Below are 27,372 nucleotides of genomic sequence, written 5' to 3'. Positions count from 1 at the left end.
CTTTAAAATGCATCCAATTATTTATTCCATGTATATCTCCAAAGGCAAGTCAAATCACCTGTTGCAACATTGTCACTTTATTCGACTGTGAATTATCTGAAAAAGTTAAATTCATCAGCTAAAAATAAGATACACTTTAGTTGTTTGAGCTAGAGGTCACACATAAACCGTCACATGAGCAATCTTGCACCACATTTGAATGCTGGGGTAGTTATCTACAATAAGCAGAAATGCCTGTACAAATAATCTTGTCTTGTATTGTTTCTGTGGGCATTACTACTCAGACGACAAAAGGACAATTATTGTCTGATAACGTGGCCTGCAATAAGCTACTTCGAAGTATTTTACCTGGAGATTTCCCGCCTATTCAACGTCATATCTAGCTTAATGTAAGTCCCGTACACTGGCCACGTTAAGGTTCTATCATGCGTCACAGCCGGTGTAACACATGTCCGTTATGGTGAGAACTGATTTGAAAGAGGCTAAATGGAGTCTAAGGTAAGGTGGGGGGTAGTGATGCTCACAGCAATCACCTTGAATTACAGAGACGAGTGACTGACATTGGTGTGAGAGCCGGTTGTCTTACCGAGCGCTGCAACAATTCCAAATGTTTCAAATGATGGAGAATTGAATACAAAATAGTCTCTGCTCGTATGATAATGCTTCATGTGGCGTTATAGTAAATAATTGCAGGCTTCACACAAAATTGAAGAAAAAAAATCACAGCAATTTACAATTTCAGTACCGGGAGAAATGACATCGGTTGAATGAAAGAAAGCGCATCATTACCTGCTCTTGCTGTTGAGCCGTTTTCGGTGCGTTTGTCTCCTTCACCGTAGTCATGATGCCCTACAGTCAGATCAACCAGCTGCTACACCACAACACAATCACAGGTGACTTTGAGAGGTGACCGGAGCCGGCAAAGTACCACACAGAAAAATACATTCAATTTCAGTCGTGATGTTTAAAGTTGAGAGAGAGCTTGATGTAAGCAATAAGGAGTTGGGGGAAAAATCCCGGCAAAACGAGTCTTAATCTGAGACAACGCAGATGATACTCAATTGTAACCTTGTGCATGGAAGAAAGTGGGAGGGAGATAGGTAGAGATAAGAGCTGAGGCAAAGACAGCTACTGCGATTGATACCGACCGCGCCACTTCGATAAATGCCTGGCAACCACCAACGGGCGACTGAGATGGGGGGAGGCGAACAGCGATACTTGTCCCTCACCACGGCGCACGTATCAGATGTTCACTCATGCACCCGCCAAGAGACACAGACACTACTAAAATGGTGATATCATTGATAATAATTGTAGAGGTAATTTAGGCACTACAATCCTACCTGTTATCTGGACCATTCAATTCAGATTACAGTAAAATATAATGAATAGTTTAATGACATCAAAGCTATCACTGAAACATGTATTTCATACATTCAATGAAATAGGTCACATTGACAGAGCTCTGCGCTGACACACACATAATGTTATGCAATATGTTTTTTGACGTCAATGATTTTCAACTCTTCTAAATACAGCATTTATTTATTTTTTTGCTTCAAGAGCGAGATCTGTACCATTGGACAGTAAGTGTAGAAAATCCATAGCCGGAGATTGCAGCATCCCAGATGGCATGACAGGAAATATATTGAAACAAATACTTGAAATGTAACTAATAAACCATTAAGAAGAGGCATCCAAGTTGCTCGGATAGAAGATATATAGTTGTACCATGTATAAGTATATTTTAATATATCTCTTTAGGGCTAATGTATGTGGCAGACAGAGCTTCAGCGAACTAGAACGAGCAAACTAGTCTAAATTGGTGCTAGGGGAAGCAGGGTGTATCCAACCAAAATGTTCTTCCATGAATTTAAAGTCTCTGAGTAACACCATTAAAACAAAACAAGAATTCTGACAGAAGTGTATGAGATATTGAGCACAAGGTGACTAAAACGCAATTAACATGACTATAAATGTCAGTTGTCATCAGCTATCAAGACTTTTCCTAACCTCTGTTCCATTGTGTCATTATAAAGATGGCGTGGCAAAATACTTTTGATAGAAACACTTAATGGAATTACTGTGGCCTTCGAAAAAAGAAAATGTACACTTCAGACATTTGGAAACTGAAATCCAAATGAGCGACACCAAAGTGTAAGAAAATAACCATCCATTTTTCAAAGGTGCAATGAAGCGAAACTACACTGCAAACTTACATGTAGCGCAAGTATTATTAACATAATACCATTTATTTAATATCTTACACTTTAGGGGCTCTCAAGCAAAGCACTAATGTTCACACAAGCCACTTTTGGTTATCCCTCAAATTAAACCAAATGTAATGTATTTCAGCACTGTGTTAATTAAACATTTCTAGGAAGAACCATTGCATTCAATATCCAAACACTGTATATAAATGAGTTACTTATACTCAGAGACATTCTACATGGTAATGATACCTGTTCTATTCTTCTATTCTCCTCTATGTCTTAGCAGGGGTTTTAATATGCACATGCTGCTTTGTTAATTAATTGTGGGCACTGTGTTTTGGTGAGGTAAATTACTATGGAGTCCCAGTTGGGTGTTGGCAGTGTCGGGCCTGCATGATAAGCACACTGCTGCACAATGGGAGGAAAGCCATGTCCTTCAAATAGAGGCCCTACTTTCAGACCCCTTGCCTACCTGCTTAAAAAGTTGCAAAAACAATTGCATCCCTTTCCAAGTGAACCCAAAGTATCCCAAAAACACTGAATAGAGTAGGATTGTGTACAGTATACAAAACAAACTTCCACACACATAGACAATCAAACTCACAGTATACAAAACAAACTTCCACACACATAGACAATCAAACTCACAGTATACAAAACAAACTTCCACACACATAGACAATCAAACTCACAGTATACAAAACAAACTTCCACACACATAGACAATCAAACTCACAGTATACAAAACAAACTTCCACACACATAGACAATCAAACTCACACAAACATAGATATGTTGACACTAGTAAAAGCACTACTGAGGCACTACACAGCATGTCATCGCGATCAACCAAACACTCCACTACTACACAACTGGCCCTTCTCTACCGCTCCTATTGCAATTAACATCGACAGCATGACGTATAAAACCAAAAGGGTTGCTGCTCAGGGAATCAATCAACTCCAAACGAATGATGCCCACTCTGGACCAGATACCCCGATTGGCTGATGGCAGATACAGTGCTACTTAGTCGCTGTGGCTGCAACATAACAAATGCCCATTGTGCTGCGGTGGGGGAGCCTGTACACAAACCTCCAAACCTCAACCCCTGTGATGTTGACAAATGGACAAGGAGAGGATGAGGGATGCCTGTGGCCTTAGCTCTGTTTAAACACACATTCCTTAGAAGTTACAGATTAATTGAGTAGCTGTGCCAACCTTCCGGAACAAATGGAGGCCCTTATGGCTGCCAACCTAATGAACTGGAAGAAGTGCTCAAGACTGATGAGATGTTGCCTACTAATCAATACCAATGCAACCTCAAAATACTGTGCCGATTGATTGCTTCGGCACTGGTAATAGCCTTGTAATGACTCATCATCACAACAAGGATGACAATTATGTATGTGGATTGATAATTCTGTGAATGTCGAAGCAATGCTTAAAATGAGAAACGGGAATGTTCTGTTTGACTTTTCTGTCAATGCTGATATTGTAGATTTGTAAAGAAAGTGTGTTCTCTGGTTTTACAAAGGAGACTGAGAAGTCTGTCAGTGAATCCAGCAGTCTCCCACAAGCTCATACTGAGTTGAGATTTCTGCCTAGAAACCTCAACTACCTCGTAGACCTGCACATTAACTCGGTACCAGTACACCTTTACATTTTTTTGCACATTATTTCTTACTTTTGAACTCTGTATTGTTTGGAAAGGGCTCGTAAGCATTTAACATTAATGTCTACAACTGTTGTATTCGGCGCTTATGACAAATACAATTGGATATCGATAGCCAGTGCTCTTCAGAACATAGTGTTTGTTGCAGTGTTTGTTGCTACTTTAGTGCTACTTTAGTGGATAGAAAAAAAACAGAGGAGGCAAAAAAACAGCAGCCAAACAGTCAATTACATTACAACGCTAGAGGGAGAGTCCACTTTGATCTACACTGAACAAAAAAAATATAAATGCTGGCCTCTCTCCTTAAAAAACGCCCCATAGCTCTTGGAGTCCCATGCAGGAAAAGCTAGACTAGAACAGCTTGCTGGACATAATTTGTTTAGCATTTATTATACCAATAGACTATTCGAAGAGGCACACAACTTATTTTTTGCTGAATGTGAAATGCAGCAGCCAACAGAACTCATGGGTAGTTTGAAAGAAGAGCGAATGCGCTATGGCGGAAGGCTTTAGTAGTTATTTATTCAGACCCATAACCATTCAATCTTCGTGAAGAGAAGTGAAAGCCTTCCGTATCTAATTCTAGTCCGACAGTATATTATTCAAGGATGTCATTAGAATGTTGAAGATAAGGACGACAAAACTTATTTCACTTAACTGTTGAAAGCGGGGAAGGAATCAAGCAACAATAGAGAGAGAAAGAGGAGGTAGGCTAATAACATTAGGGGAAATTTTATGAAAGGTAGGTTATACAGTTGAAGTTGGAAGTTTACATACACTCAGGTTGGAGTCATTAAAACTCGTTTTTCAACTACTCCACAAATGTATTGTTAAAAACTATAGTTTTGGCAAGTCGGTTAGGACATCTACTTTGTGCATGACACAAGTCATTTTTCCAACAATTGCTTAAAGACAAATTATTTCATTTATAATTCACTGTATCATAATTCCAGTGGGTCAGAAGTTTACATACACTAAGTTGACTGTGCCATTAAACAGCTTGGAAAATTCCAGAAAATTAAGTCATGGCATTAGAAGCTTCTGATAGGCTAATTGACATAACTTGAGTCAATTGGAGGTGTACCTGTGGATGTATTTCAAGGCCTACCTTCAAACTCAGTGCCTCTTTTCTTGATATTATTGGAAAATCAAAAGAAATCAGCCAAGACCTCAGAAAAAAAATTGTAGACCTCCACAAGTCTGGTTCATCCTTGGGAGTAATTTCCAAATGCCTGAAGGTACCACATTTATCTGTACAAACAATAGTACGCAAGTATAAACACCATGGGAACATGCAGCCGTCATACTGCTCAGGAAGAAGACGCATTCTGTCTCCTAGAGATGAACGTACTTTGGTGAGAAAAGTGCAAATGAATACCAGAACAACAGCAAAGGACCTTGTGAATATGCTGGAGGAAACAGGTACAAAAGTATCTATAAGAAAAGTATCTCCACAGTAAAACGAGACCTATATCGACATAACCTGAAAGGCCGCTCAGCAAGGAAGAAGCCACTGCTCCAAAACCGCCATAAAAAAGCCAGACTACGGTTTGCAACTGCACATGGGGATAAAGATCGTACTTTTTTTTCTGATGAAACAAAAATAGAACTGTTTGGCCATAATGACCATCGTTATGTTTGGAGGAAAAAGGGGGACGCTTGCAAGCCGAAGAACACCATCCCACCGTGACGAACAGGGGTGGCAGCATCATTTTGTGGGGGTGCTTTGCTGCAGGAAGGACTGATGCACTTCATGAAATAAATGGCATCATGAGGCTGGAAAATTCTGTGGATATATTGTAGCAACATCTCAAGTCATCAGTCAGGAAGTTAAAGCTTGGTCGCAAATGGGTCTTCCAAATGGACAATGACCCCAAGCATACTTCCAAAGTTGTGGCAAAATGGCTTAAGGACAACAAAGTAAAGGTGGCCATCACAAAGCCCTCACCTCAATCCCATAGAAAATTTGTGGGCAGAACTGAAAAAGCGTGTGCGAGCAATGAGGCCTACAAACCTGACTCAGTTACACCAGCTCTGTCAGGAGGAATGGGCCAAAATTCACCCAACTTATTGTGGTAAGCTTGTGAAAGGCTACCCAAAACGTTTGACCCAAGTTAAACAATTTAAAGGCAATACTACCAAATACTAATTGAGTGTATGTCAACTTCTGACCCACTGGGAATGTGATGAAAGAAGTTAAATCATAAATAAATCATAAATCATTCTCTCTACTATTATTATTAGCTTACCTGTGGCTCAGTTGGTAGAGCATGGTGTTAGCAATGGTGTTTGCAACGCCAGGGTTGTGGCTTCGATTCCCACGGCGGGCCAGTACGAAATGAAAAAAAATGTATGAATTGAAATGTATGCATTGACTTCTGTAAGTCGCTCTGGATAAGAGCGTCTACTAAAATGTAAATGTAAAATTATTTTGACATTTCACATTCTTAAAATGAAGTGGTGATCCTAACTGACCTAAAACAGGGCATTTTTACTAGGATTAAATGTCAGGAATTGTGAAAAACTGAGTTTCAATGTATTTGGCTAAGGTGAATGTAAACTTCCGACTTCAACTGTATATGATTTATAATGCTTTGAATGACACCTGGTTTTGTCGAGAAATATGGCTTCACTTTAAGAAAAGTTATTTTCGGGATGGAACATTTGTAAAATACCTGGAAAATATTCAACACTAGCATCCCAAACATGCTCAGTGGGTGACATGTCTGGTGAGTATGCAGGCCATGGAAGAATTGGGACATTTTCAGCTTCCAAGAATTGTGTATCCTTGTGTATCCAGATCCCTGCGACATGGGGCTGTGCATTATCATGCTGAAACATGAGGCGATGGCTGCGGAGGAATGGCACGACAATGGGCCTCAGGATCTCGTCACGGTATCTCTTTTCATTCAAATTGCCATCGATAAAATGCAATTGTATACGTTGTCCGCCACCATGAAGCACTCTGTTCACAACGTTGACATCAGCAAACCGCTCGCTCACACAGCGCCATACACGCTGTTTACCATCTGCCCGGTACTGTTGAAACTGGGATTCTTCCATGAAAAGCACACTTCTCCAGCGTGTCAGTGGCCATGGAAGGTGAAATTTTGCCCACTGAAGTCGGTTACGACGCTGAACGGCAGTCAGGTTCTGGCGAGGCTGACGAGCACGCAGATGTGCTTCCCTGAGGCGGTTGCTGACAGTTTGTGCAGAAATTATTCATTTGTGCAAACCAACAGTTTCATCAGCTGTCCGGGTGGCTGGTCTCAGATTATTCCGCAGGTGAAGAAGCCAGATGTGGAGGTCATAGGCTGGCGTGGTTACACGTGGTCTGCGGTTGTGAGGCCTGTTGGACATACTGCCAAATTCTCTAAAACAACATTATGGTAGAGAAATGAACATTAAATTATCTGGCAATAACTCTGGTAGACATTCCTGCAGTCAGCATGCCAATTGCATGCTCCCTCAAAACTTGAGACATCGGTGGTATTGTGTTGTGTGACAAAACTGCTAATTTTAGAGTGGCCTTTTGTTGTCCCCAGCACAAGATGGACCTGTGTAATAATCATGCTGTTTAATCAGATTCTTGATATGCCACACCTGTCAGGTGGATGGATTATCTTCGCAAAGGAGAAATGCTCACTAACAGGGATGTAAACACATTTGTGCACAACATTTGAGAGAAATAAGCTTTGTGTGTATATGGAACATTTCTGATATATTTTATTTCAGCTCATGAAACATGGGACCAACTCTTTACATGTTGCGTTTATATTTTTGTTCAGTATATAATTGCCATGGCCGTTAAGGGTGTGGTAAACATGGGACTGGTGTAAAGCCAGACTTCTGATTCCGTGACGCAAACTGTATTATATGTTCCTGGCTGACTCAAATAAAAAATGTTATTGATATTTTTGGGAAGAAGCTTAAAATCCCACCACTAGGGAAAAGAGGGCTCCTTCTCTACACATGCACATCTGTTGTTGTCTCAGTCTTACAGAGTCGTTTTGGATGCTTCATTAAAGGCCAAGAATAGCAACAGGGCTGGACATTATAATGACTATTGCATGGTACAGGGCTGGGCATTATAATGACTATGGTACAGGATGTAACAGGGCTGGACATTATAATGACTATTGCATGGTACAGGGCTGGGCATTATAATGACTATTGCATGGTACAGGGCTGGGCATTATAATGACTATTGCATGGTACAGGGCTGGGCATTATAATGACTATGGTACAGGATGTAACAGGGCTGGACATTATAATGACTATTGCATGGTACAGGGCTGGGCATTATAATGACTATGGTACAGGATGTAACAGGGCTGGACATTATAATGACTATTGCATGGTACAGGGCTGGGCATTATAATGACTATGGTACAGGATGTAACAGGGCTGGACATTATAATGACTCTGTAGTACAGGGGTGGGCATTATAATGACTTTATGGTACAGGATAATGAATTTATTATACAGGATAAGGACTATATGGAACATGATAATGACTCTGTGGTACAGGATGACTATGCAGTACTGGATAATGACTCTATAATACAGGATAATGACTCTGTAGTACAGGATAATGACTCTGTAGTACAGGGCTGGGCATTATAATGACTCTGTAGTACAGGTCTGGGCATTATAATCACTCTATAGCAACCGGGCTGGGCATTATAATGACTATATAGTACAGGATAATGACTCTATAGCAACTGGGCTGGGCATTAATATGACTCTATAATACAGAATAATGACTCTATTGTACAGGATAATGACTCTATGGTACAGGATAATGACTACAGCACAGGATAATGACTCTATAGCAGCCCGGTTGCTATAGAGTCATTATCCTGTACTGTAGTCATTATCATGTACCATAGAGTCATTATCCTGGGCATTATCCCCGGGAATTAATATGACTCTATAGTACAGAATAATGACTCTATAGTACAGGATAATGACTATGGTACAGGATAATGACTACAGTACAGGATAACGACTCTATGGTACAGGATAATGACTCTATAGTATAGGGTGGGGCATTATAATGACTGTATGGTACAGGGCAGAGCATTATAATTACTCTATGGTACAGGGCTGGGCATTATAATGACTCTACAGTACGGGATAATGACTCTATGGTACAGGACAATGACTCTATAGTACAGGATAATGCCTCTATAGTACATGATAATGCCTCTATAGTAAAGGATAATGACTCTATAGTACATGGCTGGACATTATAATGACTCTATGGTACAGGGCTGGACATTATAATGACCCTATAGTACAGGATAATGACTATGGTACAGGAAAATGACTATGGTACATGGCTGGGCATTATAATGACCCTATAGTACAAGATAATGACTCTATGGTACAGGATAATGACTATAGTACAGGGCTGGACATTATTATGACTCTATAGTACAGGGCTGGACGTTATAATGACTCTATAGTATAGGGCTGGGCATTATAATGACTCTATGGTGCAGGGCTGGGCATTATAATGACTCTATGGTACAGGATAATGACTCTATGGTACAGGATAATGACTCTATAGTTCAGGGCTGGACATTATAATGACTCTATAGTTCAGGGCTGGACATTATAATGACTCTATAGTTCAGGGCTGGACATTATAATGACTCTATAGTTCAGGGCTGGACATTATAATGACTCTATAGTTCAGGGCTGGACATTATAATGACTCTATAGTTCAGGGCTGGACATTATAATGACTCTATAGTTCAGGGCTGGACATTATAATGGCTCTATAGTTCAGGGCTGGACATTATAATGACTCTATAGTTCAGGGCTAGACATTATAATGACTCTATAGTTCAGGGCTGGACATTATAATGGCTCTATAGTTCAGGGCTGGACATTATAATGGCTCTATAGTTCAGGGCTGGACATTATAATGGCTCTATAGTACATGGCTGGACATTATAATGGCTCTATAGTTCAGGGCTGGACATTATAATGACTCTATAGAACATGGCTGGACATTATAATGACTCTATAGTACAGGGCTGGACATTATAATGACTCATTAGTTCAGAGCTGGACATTATAATGGCTCTATAGTTCAGGGCTGGACATTATAATGGCTCTATAGTTCAGGGCTGGACATTATAATGACTGTATGGTACATGGCTGGACATTATAATGGCGCTATAGTTCAGGGCTGGACATTATAATGACTGTATGGTACATAGCTGGACATTATAATCAAATCAAATCAAATGTATTTATATAGCCCTTCTTACATCAGCTGATATCTCAAAGTGCTGTACAGAAACCCAGCCTAAAACCCCAAACAGCAAGCAATGCAGGTGTAGAAGCACGGTGGCTAGGAAAAACTCCCTAGAAAGGCCAAAACCTAGGAAGAAACCTAGAGAGGAACCAGGCTATGAGGGGTGGCCAGTCCTCTTCTGGCTGTGCCGGGTGGAGATTATAACAGCACATGGCCTAGATGTTCAAATGTTCATAAATGACCAGCATTGTCAAATAATAATAATCATAGTAGTTGTCGAGGGTGCAACAAGTCAGTAACACAAGAGTAAGTGTCAGTTGGCTTTTTCATAGCCGATCTTTGAGAGTATCTCTACCGCTCCTGCTGTCTCTAGAGAGTTGAAAACAGCAGGTCTGGGACAGGTAGCACGTCCGGTGAATAGGTCAGGGTTCCAGCAGGTCTGGGACAACAGGTCTGGGACAGGTAGCACGTCCGGTGAACAGGTCAGGGTTCCATAGCTGCAGGCAGAACAGTTGGAATGACTCTATAGTACAGGGCTGGGCATTATAATGACTCTGATCATCCTCACAAAACTGACATTTTACAAAAATAAATCTGAAGGGTAATTATTTACAAAATTCCCTCTTGGATCACTGAGATTAGGATTTGTATTTATCTATTTCATAATTGTTATTATGTTTTTTGATCAGATATTATGCATTTGACCACAATTTCCACCAAATTCTCATTACCGCAACAGTCCAAAAAAGTTATAAACAAATCCAATTGTCATGCCCTGACCATAGAGAGCCCTTGTTTCTCTATGGTGTAGTAGGTCAGGGTGTGACTAGGGGGTATTCTAGTTTAAAATGTATATTTTGTGTTCTAGTTTTATTTTCTATGTTGGTGTTTTGTATGGTTCCCAATTAGAGGCAGCTGGTAATTGTTGTCTCTAATTGGGGAACATATTTAAGTAGCTATTTTTCCCACCTGTGTTTGTGGGATATTGTTTTGTGTTTGTGCATGTGCACCACGTAGTCACGTTTCGTTGTTCGTTTATTGATTTATTGTTTTTGCTTAAAGTTTCACTTTGTAATAAATATGTGGAACTCAACATCCGCTGCGCCTTGGTCCCGTTCTTACGACAACCGTGACACCAATATTTTGTTTTTTACATTCCACCTCTTATGAAAAGGCCTGAGTTAAACATTACAATGAAAAAAAATACATATTTAAAATTAAATTATATAATTATCATAAAATACAATCGGACTTTTTCCCAATTTGATCTTTTTAGCAGTTTCGGTAATGAGAAGGCCAAGGGGGTGAATGAGAATAAGAACCTCATTCTGAAGGCATACAGTGCATTTGGAAAGTATTCAGACCCCTTAAATTTTTCCACATTTTGTTACATTACAGCCTTATTCTAAAATGGATTAAAATGTTTTTTTTTTCACGCATCAATCTACACACAATACCCAATAATGACAAAGCAAAAACAAGTTTAGCCATTTTTGCAAATGTATTAAAAATTAAAAACTGAAATATCACATTGACATAAGTAAATACATTTACTTACTTAACTTCTACTACTCCTCTAGATGATGCATTATGGGTGAATAAAACTATTTAAAAAGTGACTATGGTACAGGAACTTGAAAAAGTATTATGGTAATGAGACACGTCCACAGACACTGTGTTTGGTACGTAATAAATATTCAAGTTTAATGTAAACTTCAACTAGTATACAATTTGTATGATTTATGGACAAACTACAGCAACACATTTTGTGTTTTATTCAAATAAGTTTGGTTTTTCTCAAGTAAAATTGTATAAAATGACCCAGCAGTCTCCCACAAGCTCATATTCATATCAATAGCCAGTGCTCTTCAGTACATACACTACCTGCAGTGTTTGTTGCTACTTTAGTGGATAGAAAAAGAACAGAGGAGGCAAAAAACAGCAGCCAAACAGTCAATTACATTACAACGCTAGAGGGAGAGTCCACTTTGATCTATAATTGTTATCTCCGTTAAGGGGGTGGTGAACATGGGAAGAAAGCCCTAATGGCCATTGGCTAAAAGCACTAAAAACAAAAGCAGGCAGAGTGCATTTTCGTCGTGTTTTTATTGGTTTTATTTAAGTATCAGCAGGGAGAGCAAAAGCTGTTGCAAAGGCCAGACTTCTCCTTCTGTGTCGCAAACTCTTACGTTACAGTCTGTATCCAGGTTGTATCACAACCGGCTGTGATTGGGAGTCCCATAGGGCGGCGCACAATTGGCCCAGCGTCGTCCGTGTTTGGCCGGGGTAGGCCGTCATTGTAAATAAGAATTTGTTCTTAACTGACTTGCCTAGTTAAACAAATGTTAAATAAAATAAATACATAAAACTGTATTATAAACTGGGTGGTTCGAGCCCTGAATGCTGATTGGCTGACAGACCGTATACCACGCGCATGACAAAACATTTACTGCCCTAATTACATTGGGAACCAGTTTTTAATAGCATTAAGGCACCTCAGGGGTTTGTGGAATATGGCCAATATACCACGGCTAAGGGCTGTATCCAGGCACTCTGCGTTGTGTCGTACATATTCTATCCATGAATTACAAAACAGGTCCTATGTAAATCTAAATACGTGATGGAAATGATAGTGTGCTTGTCACAGGGTTTTTTGAAAATCCTAAAGCCTTCAACAGATTTCTAGCATATGAATACTAATAGTGTTCTAGAATTCACATATAATACCAAAGTGTCTTATTCACACAAATCCCATTTTAGTAGAATGCTGCAAGGTTTCGTCATACACATGTAGCCCCTGTTGTTATTTGCCTGACCCACAATAGTAGGCATCAGGATATGTTTAGGAAAAAGTAATACAGATGTCTGACCAGGTGACTCTCTGTGTGTGTGTGTGTGTGTACAAAAACTCTCCACATTAACAGGGCTCCTCTGACCCTTCATCTTGTCTCAGGGAGGATGAAGGACACACTGCTCTCCCCTGGGCAAGACAACTGTAACATACGCTGGGCGTGTGGATACTACGTATCAGCCCTCTGACCACTCAGACGTGAAATCACAAACAGAGCAGGACCCAGAGGCCATGGTCTGCATTAGAAGCATCGCTGACTGATGGTGGTTTGTTTGCTCAGTGTCATTAGCATACTCTGCCCACAAACCTTCCCTATTGGTTGAGGGTGGGGCTGATGCTAATCAGTCTGGTACTGCCCTCTACCTTCTAACCTGCAGGTTTAGGAGAACATAGCCAATGGTCACCATTCATATACATCCTGTTTTCCCCAGAGAGCTTGAAATGCTAATAACATTTCCTCAAAGGCACTGGATTGGCATCATCTTTTTTTGATTTTTTTTAATTAAGTGTTGTCATGACAACTAAGTGCAGATGCACCGACATGGTTTGTGGTTGGTCTGTGAGGCATTGTTTGTTTTCTTCTTCGGTGGAACCTCAAGTGCTTGCTAACCGTCATCTTGCCAAGGCATTGTTACTGTAGAATCCCCAGAGCTGATATTTGATTTGTGATTTTGTGAAAGGAAAAATAACTAATGGGTTATAGTGAAAATCAGTGTCGATCACTGGACAATAGATCAGAAGTTAAATAGCCAGTAGGCTGTCATTGAAACATCATGGTGCAGCATTGGAAGAACAGCATTGAACAGTGGCACAGTGTGGTCCTTTGTAGCTCAGTTGGTATAGTGTGGTACTTGCAATGCCAGGATAGTGGGTTAGATTCCCAGGGCCACACGTAAGTAAAATGTATGCGCGTGCATGACTAAGTCACTTTGGATAAAAGCGTCTGCTAAATGCTATATATATATAGTTTTAACAGTAAAGGGTCTTCCTCAGCATAACTTGTACCAGCATATAGATAATACTTGTCACTCCCAATAGCACATTTCAGCACCACTAACAGCACCCGACTCATTTGCACATTTCAGCACCACTAACAGCACCTGACCTGATAGCATATTGTTATGTATATTTCTGTACCCCATTCCAAAGGTAAAACCATTGTTCAAATACAACAAAACACCAATGAAGTCTCTGTAAAAATCAGTGTCCAATTAAATCCAGTTCTATTGCCAGTATATCACTCACCAGCTAGAATATCAGTCTTCTCCATTTCAACCATTTTACAATGCTGAGTCACTGATACTCCTGCAACATAACATCCAAGGCAGTGAAAGGTCCTCAGAGAAGGAAGGGGAGGGCCATCGCACTCAGTGATTTTCATAAAAATAAAAATAGTGATTTTAGATTTTTTTTATTTAACTAGGCAAGGCAGTTAAAACCTGTTGGGCCTAGGGGGCAGTATTTGCACGGCCGGATAAAAAACGTATCCGAATTAATCTGGTTACTACTCCTGCCCAGAAACTAGAATATGCATATAATTAGTCGATTTGGATAGAAAACACTCTAACGTTTCTAAAACTGTTTGAATGGTGTCTGTGAGTATAACAGAACTCATATGGCAGGCCAAAACCTGAGAAGATTCCATACAGGAAGTGCCCTGTCTGACAATTTGTTGTCCTTCTGTTGCATCTCTATCGATAATACAGCATCTGTGCTGTAACGTGACACTTTCTAAGGCTCCCATTGGCTCTCTAAAGCCGCCAGAAAGTGTAATGGGGTGTCTGCTGTCTCTGGGCGAAGAACAGCAGGAGAATTTGTCAGTGGTCAGCCTGGGGACAGTGACACTGGAGATGCGCGTTCATGAGAAACCTCAATTTTTTTCTTTCAGCCTTTGAATGAATACAATGTTGCTCGGTTGGAATATTATCGCTATTTTACGAGAAAAATAGCATAAAAATGGATTTTAAACAGCGTTTGACATGCTTCTAAGTACGGTAATGGAATATTTTGATTTTTTTTTGTCACGAAATGCGCTCGCGCGTCACCCTTCGGATAGTGACCTGAACGCACGAACAAAACGGAGCTATTTGAATATAACTATAGATTATTTGGAACCAAAACAGCATTTGTTGTTGAAGTAGAAGTCCTGGGAGTGCATTCTGACGAAGAACAGAAAAGGTAATCCAATTTTTCTAATAGTAATTCTGAGTTTAGGTTGTCCCAAACTTGGTGGGTGTCAAAATAGCTAGCCGTGATGGCCGGGCTATGTACTCAGAATATTGCAAAATGTGCTTTCGCCGAAAAGCTATTTTAAAATCTGACACCGCGATTGCATAAAAGAGTTCTGTATTTATAATTCTTAAAATAATTGTTATGTATTTTGTGAACGTTTATCATGAGTAATTTAGTAAATTCACCGGAGGTTTGCGGTGGGTATGCTAGTTCTGAACATCACATGCTAATGTAAAAAGCTGGTTTTTGATATAAATATGAACTTGATTAAACAAAACATGCATGTATTGTATAACATAATGTCCTAGGAGTGTCATCTGATGAAGATCATCAAAGGTTAGTGCTGCATTTAGCTGTGGTTTTGGTTTTTGTGACATATATGCTTGCTGTCACGCCCTGACCTGAGAGATCCTTTTTATGTCTCTATTTAGGTTTGGTCAGGGTGTGATTTGGGTAGGCATTCTTTGTCTGTTTTTCTATGTTTGGGATTGCTTTGTTTCGGCCGGGTATGGCTCCCAATCAGGAACAGCTGTACATCGTTGTTGCTGATTGGGAGTCATACTTAGGCAGCCTGTTTTTCCTTTGGGTTTTGTGGGTGAATGTTTTCTGTTTAGTTTTGTAACCTGACAGAACTGTTGCTGGTCGTTTTTGGTTTATTTTGTAAGTGTTCATTCGGTCCATTAAAATCTTTCAAGATGAACACATCCTCCACTGCACCTTGGTCTCATTTTGACGACGGCCGTTACACTTGCTTTGAAAATGGCTGTGTGATTATTTTTGGCAGGGTACTCTCCTGACATAATCTAATGTTTTGCTTTCGCTGTAAAGCCTTTTCGAAATCGGACAATGTGGTTAGATTAACGAGAGTCTTGTCTTTAAAATGGTGTAAAATAGTCATATGTTTGAGAAATTGAAGTTATAGCATTTTTGAGGTATTTGTATTTCACGCCACGTGATTCCACTGGCTGTTGACTAGGGTGGGACGCAAGCGCAAGCGTCCCACCTAGCCCAGGGAAGTTAAGAACAAATTCTTATTACAATGACGGCCTACACCGGCCAAACCTGGACGATGCTGGGCCAATTGTGCGCCACCCTATGGAACTCCCAATCACGGTCAGATGTGATACGGCCTGGATTCGAACCAGGGACTGTAGTGATGCCTCTTGCACTGAGATGCAGTGCCTTAGACTGTTGCGACAATTGGGAGCCCAAACTATACTAAATATATTTACATGTTTCCAGATAACTTATTAAAACACACTGTTTTGCAATGAAGGTCTACAGTAGCCTCAACAGCACTCTGTAGGGTAGCACCATGGTGTAGCTGGACGACAGCTATTTTCCGTTCTCCTCTGGATACATTGACTTCAATAGAAAACACAGGAAGCTCATGGATCTCACCCCATTCCATAGACTTACACAGAAATTATGACTACTTCCAGAGGACATCCTCCAACTTATCAGAACTCTTGCAGCATGAACTGACATGCTGTCCACCCAATCAAAGGATCAGAAAATGAATCTAGTACTGAAAGCATAACCTACAGCTAGCTAGCACTAGTTGACTCAAAGAGTGAAAGACAATAGTTGTACAGTTTTGAACTAATTAATTTATGTTAGCTAGCTGGCGACAGCATGCTTCAGCTCGCTGGCTGAAGACGGCTAAGCAAACCAAATGAGTTCTGCTCGCATACTCCCTTAAAAGACCTTTGTTTGAAAAACAAGAACAAAGTGGCAATCGTACTGTTTGTCCAGTTTGAGATGCCATAGCCAGTATACACTTCTTCAAAATAGTCATAATTAATCTAAGATAACTCAAGAAATCGGTCATTCATTTTGACATTTTTGCAGAGGAGATCTTAGTCAGGCAATTTTATATCTAACGAAAATGTTTGGTGGGGAGAGCGCGTAGACGCGTTATAAACGTTCATTCATAGGCAAGGTTGTAGCAACATCATGATGGGTATACAGAACATTTTAGCATCATGTAGTAGCCTAAACCTACCGATGTTACATTGAGGTAGGTGAATTGAATATAAATGACAGTCATCCATTATGCTGTAATAGAAATAAGGCCATGCTCATAAAACGGCACCGACGGCCACTGCTCCATGGCATTACAAGAGAAGAACAAAAGGAGAGACCTTGGTAATATCACAGAACATCCACTTTGCTACAAAGCTCTGATTAATCTATAAGGAATAGAACAGAACAGAATGGAACAGGTCTGAGTAGGCATTTAGAAGACACCCACTCTCTGTTTTGGTGGGTCAGGCTGACGTGTTTGTTTCCTTTCTAGAACCACTAGTGTAGATATAGATTGTATCTTACTGTAGGTAGATAAAGGAAAACGGGTAAAGAGAGGGAGTGCTCATACACATGTTCCTACATTTGCATTCTTTCCCTGGAAAGCCATTAAACATGATTAGTCCTGCCATCTTCATTCTTCCATCGCGAGTCAAGCCAGTTTGTCCTCAGTAAACAAAAGGCGACATTATATGTGGTTTTAATCACTCCCTTTCCAAGAAATGACCCATCTACTGGTCAGTGCACATCCTTGGCAGCTAAATATGAATCATCAGCATCATTCAATGACATGTAATGAGTCATTTGTCTTAAGTTATAACTAGCATATTTGTGCACTGAACTCTAGCAAAGCTAGCTCTGTAGTGTACTGATATCAGATAATTGCTGCTGTTCAAAGTGCCAAGGCCAGTGATGACACCACTTCCCTTCTATTAAAGATGCTATATTATACTGAGCCTCTCCACGGGTCACAGATTTCTGCAAATTACGGGAAAGCTAGCAACACACAATTACTTTACTAATTAGCATCTTCACACAAGCAAGCTTAAAGGAAATGGACATCAAAGCGATTCGACGACATAGCAATGGCCAAATAGATGTCGAGTGCCGCCTTTATCTCTTTGTGTCACATTTAGGTGATGCAAGTTGCCTTCCAAACGACCCATTTCCTTAATGGTTAGGACTTTGAGATGTGTGTGTGTGTGCGGGTGTGTGTGTGTGCATGTGCAACCAAGTCCCTCTGTGTTATGGCCACAGAATACCTTCTTGAAGCACCAACAAACAAAAAAGGGAATGCATTGGATTTTTATCATCTCCCATTTATGAGTAAGTCATGCATATCCATAAGTTTAGCGTAGGGCTGCGGGGGCTGTTTGTGTGGCTCTCTCTGCCGTGATCAATCACGTGTGGGGACAGCATATTTCATAGAGGGGGCTTGTTTTTTTCCCCATAAACCTGGGCTTCTTTTCAGCCTGAATGTGTGTTTAATCCCTCAGAAAAAGGCTTTGTTGTGAATTTATCATTGAACCTCCCTGTGTTGTAGAATATAACCCTGGGCTTCTATTACACAGCCAGTGGTGTCATGACAGTACATGTTGGTGGTCTCCTGCTCAGAGCCTTAAGGGGGAAACTTAGCATGGGGGAAACAAGCTGGGCTTCCTATGGTTAGGTGAGTTAATGCAGAGGACAGGGTGCCATTCAGAATCAGACAAGGGGAGGCCCAGGAAATAAGCATGTAAGCAACTGCGACGGGGAGCGGGGCAGAGCATCCATATCCACTCTACAGAAAGAAGCAGTGAGAATGTTCAAGATGAGGGATAGAGAGGAGGAAGCACACTGTAGAGGCCACTATAGAATGGCAGTAATCTCTTTCATTACAGGGTTGTGTGGGATGAAAAGGAAGAGAGAAAGGGGTCACAAGGAGGTGAAGGGACAGAGCAGAAGGTTCAATAGAAGGGTGATGATTCATCACTGGGTTTATAGTGTATCCTGAACCCACTGTTGAAACACTTCAATAGGGTCGGCCACATAGACCTTACCTTCACCGTAAGGAACATATCCTGGGGCCTGTTTAAGAGGATGCAATGATACAGAACGCTCAGATAGAAATGTATCGTGTAGAATATATATTTTTTGTCATGTAGAATATGGAATGGTGTCCGGTCTATTCATTCTATTTCTATCTGAAAGGATTGTGAGGCATCCATTCTATTTCTATGTTCAGAATGTTTCACCGACTACGCCACTGTGCTGTAGGCCTATTGTTGTCAAAAACGTGTTTTATATATATATATCCACACTATGAGGTTGGAATAGTACTGTACAATTTTGAAAATGATGCCCTTTTATAGTGTAACCGCTGTTTGAAAAAACAGCCTGAAATGCCTGTTTTGGTGGGATGGAGTTTTGCCATTCCTGGTGACATCACCAGGCGGTAAATTAATTAATAGACCAATAACAAAGAGAGTTCCAAACCTCTCTGCCAATAACAGATCTAACACATCTATAATTTAGCCCAAACTACTACCTCTTCCCCTACTGTATTTATTTATTTTATTTATTTTGCTCCTTTGCACCATATTATTTATATTTTAACTTTGAACTTTCTTCAAACTACAAATCTACCATTCCAGTGTTTTTCTTGCTATACTTTATTTACTTTGCCACCATGGCATTTTTCTTTGCTTTTACCTCCCTTATCTCACATTATTTGCTCACATTGTATATAGTCTTATTTTTTTCTACTGCATCATTGATTGTATGTTGTTTTACTCCATGTGTAACTCTGTGTTGTTGTATGTTGTCGAACTGCTTTGCTTTATCTTGGCCAGGTCGCAATTGTAAATGAGAACTTGTTCTCAACTTGCCTACCTGGTTAAATAAAGGTGAAAAAAAACCCCCAAAAAACAGCTAGTTTCCTCTTCCCCACTCAGACCACTCCCAGACAGTCCTAGCAAAATTCTATCTTGAGAAATTGCTCTTTGCTAAGAGGCTATTTTTGTTTGTTTTCAATTAAAATGATAAAAAAGAATCACAGTAAGATACTTCATTCTTTACCCAGAAAATTTGAGATAGAAACAGATGCATTAAACCTTTAATGTATTTAAGAGGTGGCAGCAAAATGTTGGTTACCATCACGATAACTACGAGTAGGGCCCTATAAAATCTGCATTGCGGAGAACGCGGCTAGATCACGGAATCCAGACATTAAAACAGAATTCAACAATTGTCAAAAATGTATTGAACTTAGTAGGAAAACAACTAAATGCATTGAACTTATTATAAAATGCATTAATTTGCCCAATCAAATCACAAGACATGAACAAAATGCATCAGTGAATCAAATTTTCCGAAACGGCACAGGAATGCCCCTGTCTGTGTGTGTTGTGTGCAGTGTGCGTGTATGTCTAATCCAGGGTTTTCCAAACTCGGTCCTGGGGTCCCCCTGGATGCACGTTTTGGTTTTTTGCCTTAGCACTACACAGCTGATGATGAGTTGATTATTTGAATTAGCTGTGTATTGCCTGGGCAAAAACCAAACCGTGCACCCAGGGGGTGTGTAACCTTAAGCCATAATGCTAATGATAACCTTCTTCTGGTAGATGGAAAGGCTTTCCCAAAAACCTTCTCAATTAAATGTTTACTACAAAGTAGCCTATGCCTACTTGGCAGAATGATATCATGATTATTTGCATCAATCCAGTCGCCATTTGTTTTTCAAATTCTGCAATCACAGAAACACTGCTAACCAAACAATAGTCAGTGGCTAGTGTGCACATGCATTAAAATCTTAGATTTTCCCCAGACCTCATAAGTGGTCTCCTGATGTGGTTTAAGCATTGTTGTGTACTTAGAACATCCAATTTTGTTGTTTTTCTAAATAAAATAAAACATATTTTGAGGGTGAAAACCTGAAAAAAAAGAGAAAAAAGGGAAACCTGGAAAAACTAAATGGAACGGAATCAGCCAAATATAAAACAGATTTTATAGGGTCCCATACCAACCCATCTTTGAATTGCAAATCTACTGAATTAAACAAGTGCTCACAGCTTAGGAAGAACTTCCAAAGAACGTACCCCGGACCTGGGAAGTAATTATGCATTTCAGAGCTGAAGATAAGCAGCAGCTTGCTCCCGTAGAGTATTATTTTGTATGAGGATGATTTTAAATATTAAAGGTGAGATTGCCAGCAGGGGATACCTCTGAAGAGCAGGCAATAAAACACCTCATTAAAAACTCCTCGTCTCCTTAGACAGAAGAGGGAGAGGGACTTTGGATTCTGAAAGACAAAGCAAATAACCCAGACTTCTGGAAGTCATTATCGAAATCTGCCCTTTTAAAATAAATCTAACTTCCTGATTCGATGTCAGAGCCTGTGCATATCAGTTTTACAAATGCTTTTTTACTTAGCCCAGATGAGCGCTTATGGAGCTGACAAAATGGACAGTGATGAAGGGAAGGTGTGCCAGAGCACATTCTGAATTGCATTCATTTTGAAAGTGCTTCTATCTGTCGAATTGGGTAGACAATGCTATAACCTGCAGATCCACCCGACAAATTGACGGTGGACTGCAGTGAATAATGTAGACAGTCTGACAAAAATAACCAAATATTCTGTCAAGTGCACTCAACTCATCAGGGAATTGCAGTGCCGACTCAAAAGATGAAAGCAGGGAAACAGGTTTACTAGGTAATTTTGGCCAATGCTAGATGGAGTGTGTGTGTGTCACATGAGGCTGGTGAGGGGAGGACAGCTCATAATAATGGCTGGAATGGAGTGAATGGAATAGTATCAAACAGATGGAAACAATGTGTTTGATGTGTTTGATACCATTCCATTTATGATGTTCAAGCGATTACTATGAGCCCGTCCTCCCCAATTAAGGTGCCACCGGCCACCTGTGGTGTGTGTGTGTGTGTGTGTGTGTGTGTGTGTGTGTGTGTGTGTGTGTGTGTGTGTGTAAGAGACGGTGAACTTGGCGAGATGAGTGTTCAGGTAAATTTACTCTGTAATGGTAATTGCTGTAGTTGCTTTAAGTGGTGGGAAAGGACCTGCCTTGTTCCTGGCAGGAGAGAACAGACAGGGTGTTAAGCAGACTCTTTATCTTTATCTAGCTGGCTATCCTAGCTCCTTCGCTCAGGCAACCGGCCAGATGCTCAATTGCTTTGGCTTGGAGGACTTGACCTTCCCATGTTTCCCGGGGAGGAATGCCGACTGCGGAGGGTGATTCGATTGGCGGGGTAAACGCCTGCCTCACTAATTTATTTGAAACAATTTGCAAGTAAATACACCTGGTGACAAATATTTACCCTGAAGGCGTGACATGACAGAGTGAAGGTTAAATCGATTAGATGGGGGAAATTCGGAGTGGCAGCTTCCCCTCCCCCCTCGCCACTCCTCCCTCTCTCCAGCGTGTGTGAGCCTGTAGAATCTCTCCTTATTGAGTTACAGGTAATGAATGCCACTTTGGCCCTGTATTACAGCTGCTGGGTCCCATTAAAGAGCATATGTCCTCCAATGAAATTAAACGAATCTCGTTGATTGCCTGAAAACAAAAGAAAAAGGAGGCATCCATTTTGCTGGATTTTTTTGTTGTTGACATGGTGCAGATGAAAACACTAAAGGGAAACATCCCAGGCTATATGATAAACATGGTCTGTGTTCTGGTAGACGGGGTGAAATACATTTAAAATCATATGACCCCAAAATAAACCCCTATGAGGCATCTTAACGGCACCACAGTGGCAAGTATACTGTCCTAATGCAAAACTTTACACTGTTTGCACATTCTTGTTTCAATAGTGTAAGTCAGATGAGGTGCTATACTCACCTGGGCTGGACTGTTTACAGAATGATATAGGCCTAGTACAGTTCACAGCCAGGCTTGACAGGCATTTCTATTTCTAAACAAATGCCATCCATAATTCAAGAGTGCATTTGAAAACATCACATGACATTTGTGGCTCAGTGGCCGATTCTCTGCTGGCGATGATCTGGAAATGCCAAGGTACACCGTGTGTCAGTGAGAAAGTTGTGTTGTTTGGGGAGGCTTGTGACAGCAGGGGAACATTGAGCATGAGACTGTCAAATCAGAACATGGCATGGCTAAATGAGCAGGGTTGAAGAGGACCGAAGGGACAACGAGACTCCCTGTTGAGTACAAATGTTTGTGTGTTCTATTCTGTATGACGACATCATCATGAATTCAAAACACACTTTGAGGGCTGCAAAAAGTTTTACATTGTATGAAAAGAAATCATTAACACACTGTATTAGGGTCGTGATGATACCAGTATCGCGATACTCATTAGTATCGTGGCAAAGAACAAAACACGAAGTGGATTTAACTTCTTTAGGAAAACAGCCCTAATGTTGGAAACAAACATCATTATGTTGTCGTCCAGAGTCACATTTATTTATTGAACATGATTGTGTAAAATGAATGCTCTGTTTCTGTTGCGCGTGGCATTGCGGTACCGCTAGCAGAATTTTTACAACAGACTTATGTGCTAGCTGTCTAGTCTGTGTTTTATAATTGTGCAATGAGCATAAAAATACACATTTATATAAGGAATTGTTAACTCATTCGCATTCGGACAAATAAGCATCTTCTTATCCAGGTAGGCCACTTGATTTCAATATATAAACAAAGTGAACTGGTTATATTGTTCAAACAGCTGGAGGGTGTATTTATAAACAGTTGGAGACAGACAGGAGGGTGTATTTATAACAGTTGGAGACAGACAGGAGGGTGTATTTATAAACAGTTGGAGACAGACAGGAGGGTTTATTTATAAACAGTTGGAGACAGACAGGAGGGTGTATTTATAAACAGTTGGAGACAGACAGGAGGGTGTATTTATAACAGTTGGAGACAGACAGGAGGGTGTATTTATAACAGTTGGAGACAGACAGGATGGTGTATTTATAACAGTTGGAGAAAGACAGGAGGGTGTATTTAAAAACAGTTGGAGACAGACAGGAGGGTGTATTTATAACAGTTGGAGACAGACAGGTGGGTGTATTTATAACAGTTGGAGACAGAGAGGAGGGTGTATTTATAAACAGTTGGAGACAGGCAGTATGGTGTATTTATAACAGTTGGAGACAGACAGGAGGGTGTATTTATAACAGTTGGAGACAGACAGGAGGGTGTATTTATAAACAGTTGGAGACAGACAGGAGGATGTATTTATAAAAGTTGGAGACAGACAGGAGAATGTATTTATAACAGTTGGAGACAGACAGGAGGGTGTATTTATAAACAGTTGGAGACAGACAGGAGGGTGTATTTATAACCAGTTGCAGACAGACAGGAGGGTGTATTTATAACAGTTGGAGACAGACAGGAGGGTGTATTTATAAACAGTTGGAGACAGACAGGAGGGTGTATTTATAACAGTTGGAGACAGACAGGAGGGTGTATTTATAAACAGTTGGAGACAGACAGGAGGGTGTATTTATAACCAGTTGGAGACAGACAGGAGGGTGTATTTATAACAGTTAGAGACAGACAGGAGGGTGTATTTATAACCAGTTGGAGACAGACAGGAGGGTGTATTTATAACCAGTTGTAGACAGACAGGAGGGTGTATTTATAACAGTTGGAGACAGACAGGAGGGTGTATTTATAACAGTTGGAGACAGACAGGAGGGTGTATTTATAAACAGTTGTAGACAGACAGGAGGGTGTATTTATAACAGTTGGAGACAGACAGGAGGGTGTATTTATATACAGTTGGAGACAGACAGGAGGGTGTATTTATAAACAGTTGGAGACAGACAGGTGGGTGTATTTATAACAGTTGGAGACAGACAGGAGGGTGTATTTATAAACAGTTGGAGACAGACAGGAGGGTGTATTTATAAACAGTTGGAGACAGACAGGTGGGTGTATTTATAACAGTTGGAGACAGACAGGATGGTGTATTTATAAAAGTTCGAGACAGAGAGGAGGGTGCATTTATAAACAGTTGGAGACAGACAGGAGGGTGTATTTATAACAGTTGGAGACAGACAGGAGGGTGTATTTATAAACAGTTGGAGACAGACAGGAAGATGTATTTATAAAAGTTGGAGACAGACAGGAGGGTGTATTTATAAACAGTTGGAGACAGACAGGAGGGTGTATTTATAACAGTTGGAGACAGACAGGAGGGTGTATTTATAACCAGTTGGAGACAGACAGGTGGGTGTATTTATAACAGTTGGAGACAGACAGGAGGGTGTATTTATAAACAGTTGGAGACAGACAGGAGGGTGTATTTATAACAGTTGGAGACAGACAGGAGGGTGTATTTATAAACAGTTGGAGACAGACAGGTGGGTGTATTTATAACAGTTGGAGACAGACAGGAGGGTGTATTTATAAACAGTTGGAGACAGACAGGTGGGTGTATTTATAACAGTTGGAGACAGACAGGATGGTGTATTTATAACAGTTCGAGACAGAGAGGAGGGTGTATTTATAAACAGTTGGAGACAGACAGGAGGGTGTATTTATAACAGTTGGAGACAGACAGGAGGTTGTATTTATAACAGTTGGAGAGAGACAGGAGGGTGTATTTAGAACAGTTGGAGACAGACAGGAGGGTATATTTATAAACAGTTGGAGACAGACAGGAGGGTGTATTTATAACCAGTTGGAGACAGACAGGCGAATGTATTTATAACAGTTGGAGAGAGACAGGAGGGTGTATTTAGAACAGTTGGAGACAGACAGGAGGGTATATTTATAAACAGTTGTAGACAGACATGAGGGTGTATTTATAACAGTTGGAGACAGACAGGATGGTGTATTTATAACCAGTTGTAGACAGACAGTAGGGTGTATTTATAACAGTTGGAGACAGACAGGAGGGTGAATTTATAAACAGTTGTAGACAGACAGGAGGGTGTATTTATAACAGTTGGAGACAGACAGGAGGGTGTATTTATAACAGTTGGAGACAGACAGGAGGGTGTATTTATAAACAGTTGGAGACAGACAGGAGGGTGTATTTATAAACAGTTGTAGACAGACAGGAGGGTGTATTTATAAACAGTTGGAGACAGACAGGAGGGTGTATTTATAACCAGTTGGAGACAGACAGGAGGGTGTATTTATAACAGTTGGAGACAGACAGGAGGGTGTATTTATAACAGTTGGAGACAGACAGGAGGGTGTATTTATAAACAGTTGGAGACAGACAGGTGGGTGTATTTATAACAGTTGATGACAGACAGGAGGGTGTATTTATAACAGTTGGAGACAGACAGGAGGGTGTATTTATAAACAGTTGTAGACAGACAGGAGGGTGTATTTATAACAGTTGGAGACAGACAGGAAGGTGTATTTATAACCAGTTGGAGACAGACAGGAGGGTGTATTTATAACAGTTGGAGACAGACAGGAGGGTGTATTTATAACAGTTGGAGAAAGACAGGAGGGTGTATTTATAAACAGTTGGAGACAGACAGGTGGGTTTATTTATAACAGTTGATGACAGACAGGAGGGTGTATTTATAACCAGTTGGAGACAGACAGGAGGGTGTATTTATAACAGTTGGAGACAGACAGGAGGGTGTATTTATAAACAGTTGTAGACAGACAGGAGGGTGTATTTATAACAGTTGGAGACAGACAGGAGGGTGTATTTATAAACAGTTGGAGACAGACAGGAGGGTGTATTTATAAACAGTTGTAGACAGACTGGAGGGTGTATTTATAAACAGTTGGAGACAGACAGGAGGGTGTATTTATAACCAGTTGGAGACAGACAGGAGGGTGTATTTATAACAGTTGGAGACAGACAGGAGGGTGTATTTATAACAGTTGGAGACAGACAGGAGGGTGTATTTATAAACAGTTGTAGACAGACAGGAGGGTGTATTTATAACAGTTGGAGACAGACAGGAGGGTGTATTTATAACCAGTTGGAGACAGACAGGAGGGTGTATTTATAACAGTTGGAGACAGACAGGACGGTATATTTATAAACAGTTGGAGACAGACAGGAGGGTGTATTTATAACCAGTTGTAGACAGACAGGAGGGTGTATTTATAACAGTTGGAGACAGACAGGAGGGTGTATTTATAAACAGTTGTAGACAGACAGGAGGGTGTATTTATAACAGTTGGAGACAGACAGGAGGGTGTATTTATAACCAGTTGGAGACAGACAGGAGGGTGTATTTATAAACAGTTGGAGACAGACAGGAGGGTGTATTTATAACAGTTGGAGACAGACAGGAGGGTGTATTTATAAACAGTTGGAGACAGACAGGAGGGTGTATTTATAAACAGTTGGAGACAGACAGGTGGGTGTATTTATAACAGTTGGAGAC

General features: G+C 40.5%; 1 protein-coding gene across 4 annotated transcripts in view; it reads right to left on the bottom strand.

Annotated features, from left to right (window-relative positions):
* The window catches only part of dpp6a (dipeptidyl-peptidase 6a), a 386,275-nt gene that overhangs the window by 137,059 nt on the left and 221,844 nt on the right, over positions 1 to 27,372 (bottom strand). The window contains exon 1 of one of the 4 annotated variants that reach the window (XM_029694044.1): positions 790 to 1,374. The exons of the other annotated variants lie outside the window; for them this stretch is intronic. Within the exon in view, the coding sequence (XP_029549904.1) occupies positions 790 to 843 (54 nt within the window). The 5' untranslated portion in view covers positions 844 to 1,374. Of the gene's footprint in view, positions 1 to 789; positions 1,375 to 27,372 lie in introns of those variants that run through there. 4 annotated transcript variants of the gene reach the window in all.

The sequence above is a fragment of the Salmo trutta genome, chromosome 2 (assembly GCF_901001165.1).
Source record: "Salmo trutta chromosome 2, fSalTru1.1, whole genome shotgun sequence".
NCBI classification, from domain to species: domain Eukaryota; kingdom Metazoa; phylum Chordata; class Actinopteri; order Salmoniformes; family Salmonidae; genus Salmo; species Salmo trutta.
The sequence above is the reverse complement of the archived record's forward strand: the minus strand, read 5'-3'. Positions and strand labels throughout refer to the sequence as shown.